This window comes from Moschus berezovskii, chromosome 16, assembly GCF_049115385.1.
Source record: "Moschus berezovskii isolate FMDL1 chromosome 16, NW_MosBer_1.0, whole genome shotgun sequence".
In the NCBI taxonomy this organism is placed as follows: domain Eukaryota; kingdom Metazoa; phylum Chordata; class Mammalia; order Artiodactyla; family Moschidae; genus Moschus; species Moschus berezovskii.
The window spans coordinates 84,240,659-84,247,880 of record NC_142475.1 but is presented as its reverse complement, the minus strand read 5'-3'; the positions used below and the strand labels follow the sequence as shown (position 1 = coordinate 84,247,880).

General features: G+C 36.4%; 1 protein-coding gene across 1 annotated transcript; it reads left to right on the top strand.

Moving 5' to 3' along the window:
* The first annotated feature begins 366 nt into the window (after positions 1-366).
* On the top strand, positions 367-6,751 carry LOC129560296 (olfactory receptor 5M5-like). Its single transcript, XM_088844629.1, has 2 exons — positions 367-1,275; positions 6,719-6,751. The coding sequence occupies exons 1-2, from the start codon at positions 367-369 to the stop codon at positions 6,749-6,751; spliced, it is 942 nt and encodes a 313-aa protein (XP_088700755.1).
* The last annotated feature ends 471 nt before the right edge of the window (positions 6,752-7,222 follow it).

Below are 7,222 nucleotides of genomic sequence, written 5' to 3'. Positions count from 1 at the left end.
TGACTGATGCTTTAGATACCGCATCATAAGTTATATTGAAAAACAAAGTGTCATAATTTCAATGAAAAGCAATGTTTAAAGAATTGTAAGTAATTCATGAAAACAATTTTTGGAAAACATAAAGATTTTTCAACTATGAAAAGACTTGGAGAAAAGCATTTTGAATGTATGAGTGTCTATGTAAAGAAGCTCTGTATTAATTTAGATATTCAAAGTATTAATTTCATGTTTACTAGGCTATTTATTTCACATTCATTTACATTATGAGAGTAGTGGGCATCAGATGATATGATGTGAGTAATGGAAAAATGACATATGAGTTTTATTTCATTTACTTTAGAACATGTTGGAAGCTGAGCAAACACAATGTTAAAAGAAAACTACACAGAGGTGACTGAGTTTATCCTCCTGGGCCTGACAGATCGAGCTGACTTGCAGCCTTTCCTTTTTGCAGTCTTCCTAGTCATCTACCTGATCACGGTCATCGGCAATGTGGGCATGATTTTTTTAATCAGAACTGACTCAAAGCTTCAGACTCCAATGTACTTCTTCCTCAGCCACCTCTCCTTTGTAGATCTCAGTTATGCCACCAATGTCACTCCTCAGATGCTGGTTCATTTCTTATCCAAGAGAAAAACCATTTCCTTCCTTGGCTGCTTTATACAGTTCCACTTTTTCATTGCCTTGGTGATTGCAGATTATTATATGCTCACAGTGATGGCTTATGATCGCTATGTGGCCATCTGCAAACCATTGTTATATGCCAGCAAGATGTCCCGAGGTGTCTGCCTTTCTCTTGCTGCTGTTCCTTATACTTACGGCTTTGCAAATGGTCTTGCCCAGACCATCCTGATGCTCCGTCTCTCCTTCTGTGGACCCAATGAAATCAAGCACTTTTACTGTGCGGACCCACCTCTCCTAGTCCTGGCCTGCTCAGATACTTACGTCAAAGAGACTGCCATGTTTGTAGTCGCTGGTTCCAACCTCACGTGTTCTCTCACCATCATCCTCATCTCCTACATTTTCATCTTTAGAGCCATTCTGCATATCCACTCTGCAGAAGGGAGGCACAAGGCCTTCTCCACCTGTGGGTCTCACCTGACAGCTGTCACTGTATTTTATGGGACACTGTTCTGCATGTATCTGAGGCCCCCTTCCGAGACCTCTGTAGAACAGGGCAAAATTGTAGCCATTTTTTACATTTTCATGAGTCCTATGCTAAACCCTTTGATCTATAGTCTTCGAAACAAAGATGTTAAAAAAGCAATAAGGAGAGTGATTCAGGAGAAATTTTTTGTCAAATAGAGTAGACATTTTGGTCACAGGTATGTAACTTATACCTAGTCTCTGATTAATTAGTGAGCACTTTAATAAGTCATTTTGTCTATTGACCAATCTTTTCTTGTGTAATTCACCAATAAGACTTGGAAGAATGTTTTTAAATTGTTAGCTGTGACTCAGCGTATTAAAATAATACCACATATAAATTAAAACACAAGACCAAATAACATTGTTATTGCTATATAAAATTAATAAAGGACAGATTATTCTATCCATGTTACTCAAAAAGGTACAGACTTTTAATAGAATTAAAAAATGATGCTAAGGGAATGACAATGTTATAGATTTCCAGGGCTTAATGGGTTTTCAATTTATTTTCTAGGAACTTGTTAACCTTGCATGTGTATCTGTTGGTTCATTTGTTTTCTATTATTCAAGTAATATAGGAATTAAGATTTTGGGGAATCTCAGGTTATTATTCCAGGACATATTTTAGATGATAATACTGGTCAAATAGAATTCTCATTCATAAGATTTTCAATGTAAATGCCAAATATTGTTTAGAATATTTTTTATTATTTATTTTACCAGTTTTAAACTAATTTACATCCCTATCATAAAACTAGTTTTGTAGTTTCACTTTTTGTTGTTATGAATGATTTCCAATACACAGCCAAATTATAAACTAATATAAAGAACACCAGGGTCAGTATAAGTACAAATTAATATTTTCAAGCATAGCCACAATTTTTATTTTAAAAATTTTTAGTTTATTTTGGAGCAGAGTTGATTAGCAACATTGTGTTAGTTGCAGATATACAGCAAAATGACTCAGTTATAAATATCCATCAGAGAAGGCAATGGCAAGCCACTCCAGTACTCTTGCCTAGAAAATCCCATGGATGGAGGAGCCCGGTAGGCTGCAGTCCATGGGGTCACTAAGGGTCGGACACCACTGAGCGACTTCACTTTCACTTTTCACTTTCACACATTGGAGAAGGACATGGCAACCCACTCCAGTGTTCTTGCCTGGAGAATCCCAGGGACGGGGGAGTCTTGTGGGCTGCCATCTATGGGGTCACACAGAGTCAGACATGACTGAAGTGACTTAGCACCAGCAGCAGCATAAATATCCATATATCTATTTTTTTTATTGTTTTCCCATTTCTGTTACTACAGAGTAATGAACAGTGTCCCCTGTGCTATAACAGCAGGTCCTTTTGTTTCATATGTTTTAGAAACTCAGATCCTACACCTCTCCATGTCATGGACACTACTGCTCATCTTTGGCATCTCCTCCTGAGGTATATCCGGGGAAAGACTATGATACTAAAAGTGCTTAGAAGAGACAGGAACTGAGCAGAGCAGGGTCCTATCAAGTCCATCCAGTGAATTTTCTTTTTTTCAGATCTACAGCGTCCTTACAAATGTTTGAATTTTCACGTAAAAAATGGAGAAACATGACGTGGATGTGCCTATTCTAAAAAAAAAAATTTAGGCCATATTATTATGACAGGTCATGTATTGAGCTAGTATAATTCCTTTTAATATTTATAGTTTCTATCCCTTCTATGATGTATAAAGTCTAAAAGTCAAAAATGTCTGATATTCACATATATTAGGCAGTATTTGTATTTATTTATTTTTTATTTATTTTTTTTTTTTTGGTTATGGCTATTACGTATATTTTGACTCTTTCATTTTCAGGTCCTGAGTCCTTTTAATCACTGTGTTCTCTATTTTATTGTGAATATTGGCACTTTTGAATATTTTCTAATAATTAGCTTATGCTGTTCACAAACTTCTTTATGTATTTTTCCCTTTACTTACTGTGAATTAAATCATATTTTAAGTTTGTTTTCTCTTTACTCCATGTTTGAATATGACACGTTCTATTACCACTTTTAATAAATTCCCTTAATTTGTATATGCATACTTGTCTTAACTTAGTCTTCATTATTCAATGCATCTACTTTGATTTTAAATAATAAAAGGAACTTAGAATATTTTAATTATGAATACATCCTGCTTCTTACTTATAAACTAACATTTGAAGGTTGAGAATATATCTTTAATAATAAATTTTCAATAATGAAGTTTAAATATTATCTATATTTTATAATTACATCAAATTTTGACTCCAGGTCCATGTTCTTTCAACTTCAGTGGCATTTATCAATGTTTCTCTCACCGTTTTCTTGCTCTCACTCTTAGTTTATGGTTTAGTTTTCTTTTGTGTGATGTAAACCCTTAATCACTTCTTTCAGTGAGAGTGTCTCTCTTTCCACTTATCTAAGAATATCACTTGTCCATTCTCAAAGAAGAATTCATTTGGGTATGACTTCAGTACTTAAAATATTTTATTTTCTGTCTTCTTTTATCTTGGTTATACAGACTGATACTCTAGCAGATTATTTAGTATTTTTCTATGGGTAAAATATTATCTTTTTTAATTATCAGTTTTCAGTTTCAGTGTTAGTTGGGATTTAGTTGTATTTATCCTTTAGTATTTTCAGTGCCTCCGTGGCTGATTTCTTAAAGTCATATTCTCTTAGGATAAATTCTCACAATATCATATAACTTTAATTCAGAGAAATTTTGCAACTGCTGTTTTAATATTATCAATGTGATTGACTCATGTGGTCATCAATATTCTCAACTTCGTGAGGACCAGGTCAATAAACCATGTCTAACTTTGCTCACATAATTAACATCAGACTTTATCCCCAAACCTAGAATCTAGATGTTCTGAATATATATCATTTGAGTTAATAAAATATCACTATGCCCGATGCATTACAGTTCTTTGAGCGGTGCAAGATCTACTCCCTTCCAGTTTCCAACATGATTTTCACTCATTCTTAAACATAGAAATCTGATTGTGCAACTTCAATGCCTCTTCATTCCCACCATGAAACAGAATTATTTGAAGGACAAAAATCATCTTTTGTGTTTTTCTGACACTTTCTTCATTGACCATACAGTTGCAAACAGATAATATTCTCTGAATATTTTTTAACTATAAGTATGGATGACTGAATGGATTCAGTTCAGTTCAGTCGCTCAGTCGTGTCCGACTCTCCGCGACCCCATGAATCACAGCACGCCAGGCCTCCCTGTCCATCAACAACTCCCAGAGTTCACTCAAACTCATGTCCATCGAGTCGGTGATGCCATCCAGCCATCTCATTCTCTGTTGTCCTCGTCTCCTCCCACCCCCAATCCCTCCTAGCATCAGACTCTTTTCCAGTGAGTCAACTCGTCGCATGAGGTAGCCAAAGTATTGGAGTTTCAGCTTTAGCATCAGTCTTTCCAATGAACACCCAGGATTGATCTCTTTTAGAATGGACTGGTTGGATCTTCTTGCAGTCCAAGGGACTCTCAAGAGTCTTCTCCAGCACCACAGTTCAAAAGCATCAATTCTTCAGCGATCAGCTTTCTTCACAGTCCAACTCTCACATCCATACATGACCACAGGAAAAACCATAGCCTTGACTAGACGGACCTTGGTTGGTAATGTCTCTGCTGTTTAATATGCTATCTAGGCTGGTCATGACTTTCCTTCCAAGGAGTAAGCGTCTTTTAATTTCATGGCTGCAATCAGCATCTGCAGTGATTTTGGAGCCCAAAAAAATAAAATCTGACACTGTTTCCCCATCTATTTCCCATGAAGTGATGGGACCAGATACCATGATCTTGGTTTTCTGAATGTTGAGATTCAAGCCAAACTTTTCACTCTCCTCTTTCACTTTCATCAAGAGGCCTTTGAGTTCCTCTTCACTTTCGATTAATGGGTAAGCAAATGCCATTTTACCCAGAGAATGTGTAGCATTGGGCGAATTTGTCACATTTCTTTCCTAAGCAATATGTTATCAAATACTGTCTAGTAGTCTGTTTGATCCCAGCCTCACAATTTATTAACTGTAGGTTCCAGGGAAAGTTTATTAAACTCTACTTGCTTCAGTTTCCCCTCTGTAAAATGAAGGTACTAACACTAAGCACCCACAGTGTTTGTGAGGATTAACTGAGCTAATGGCTGTGTAATACTAAGTCTAATCCTGGCACATAGGATGTACTCAAAGTGAAGTGAAGTGAAAAGTCGCTCAATCGTGTCCGACTCTTTGCGACACCGATGTAACCAAAGTTACATATAAATAATGTTAATGCTACCTATAAATAATGACTCCCATTGTTTTCTTCCTATGGTTTTTAAATGAGTTAGTTACTCATCCCACATCCTCTCCCTGTAGACTTTCAGTTTTGAGGGGTGAGATTATGTGTTCAATAAAATATAGATTGACCTGAGGGGAAAAATAAGAATTACTGTACAGTCATCTAGTTAAATACACGTTGCCTACTCTTGAATTATTTAGAACATATTTGTTCTCAACTGTTATCTCCAAGAATAGCTGTGGAAATCACATCTCTGCTCAAATGTGTTTGAAATCTGGTTGTGACAATAGCAATATTTGTAAGTAATGAAAACAGAGTGTTTCAGCTAAGGATGGGGCAGAGAGTTAAGACAGCATGTAGGCTGGAGGTCAATCTCTGTGGAGGCACAGAAAGTGACTTTTGAAAATTTTCAATTTTCACCTTTCTGTTAGTGCCATGACCAACCTAAATTTGAGAACCAGGAAAGGCTGACACAGGGAAAGCTAAGGGAATGTGTAAAAAATAATGAGGGAAGAAAGGACGAACTATGTCTTCAGGTCAAGGTATGGAAAAGACCTACGACTGAAAAGGTAGTCAGCTGGGTTTGTGAGGTCAGGAGTTCAAATCCTACCCTGACACATACTAGCCACGTAGCACAGGTTTGTTAGTGACTGACTGTTCCTGTAGAGGAACCTCTATCTCTTTAGCTGAAACTTCAAGAGTAAGTCATTTCCTCTTTGGGTTGTTTTGAGGCATCAATGAAATTACCTACAGAAAAGGTGTTTGTCAATCAACCAGTCTGTTTCAAAGTCCTATTCATGCCTGACCTGCCCAAGACATCCATGTATATCAGGAAGGATAAGATACAAGCTCTTGATTTTGGAGAGGAAGCAGTTTTAGTTTAAAAGAAAAGGAAAATATATCAAATCAAACACTCATCAGAATTTCAAGTTGATATTTTTTGTGTGACTGAATACATCTCTTAGGGGAAATAGTGATTTGAAATTATGGAGAATAAGCCTGAGGAGTATGATGTGTTTTCTGACCCAGGTGTTCCAGTAAATCTCAGGAGGGTTGATTCCCAATGTCACAGTCATGGCTACTGCTCCTAATTCCTTCTGAGATTTGCTTTAAGAATGGCTCCCCAACTCCCATATCCTGCTAGAAATGTGATTGTGTTTCTCAGCTTAGAGAGGGTTAATGAACTATTTTAATCAGGGGTAAAGAAAGCAAGTGTGCACGCAAGCCAGAAGTAAAACTCTGTGCTTCTAATTTCTATTTTCAGTTGAAAGGAAATTTTAGTAAAGTCTCAATCTGATGCCCAAATTTTGTGTTTTGTTTGCTCAAAATAAGTACATGTAATCCTTTCTGTTTTCAGTGTCGGTGTCAAATTCAACTAAGTTCCTGGACAACATAGTTGGCGAAATTTCTATTGATTTTTCTGAACACTATATGACAGAGCTGTCACTAGTGCACAAGAACCAAGAAAGACAAACATTCTGCTCCACCCACACAAATGTAAGGACTGTCCTCAGGCGTACGATGGACCTGATCCTAGTACAAGAGATCTTATCATTAGAGGCAGACAATCTCAGAGCCACTTGCATATTGATTTTTATTTCTTACTAACATTGGGTGCAGATGCTTTATTTTTTAATGAGGATCCATTGTTTTAATACCCTTTTATACTCTTTCATGAGATATAAAATAAAATGAAGCAAAAAAAAAAGCAAAGTTGGAGAACAATTCTTACACTGAATTTTTGCTAAAAGTTTATATTTACTGCTCT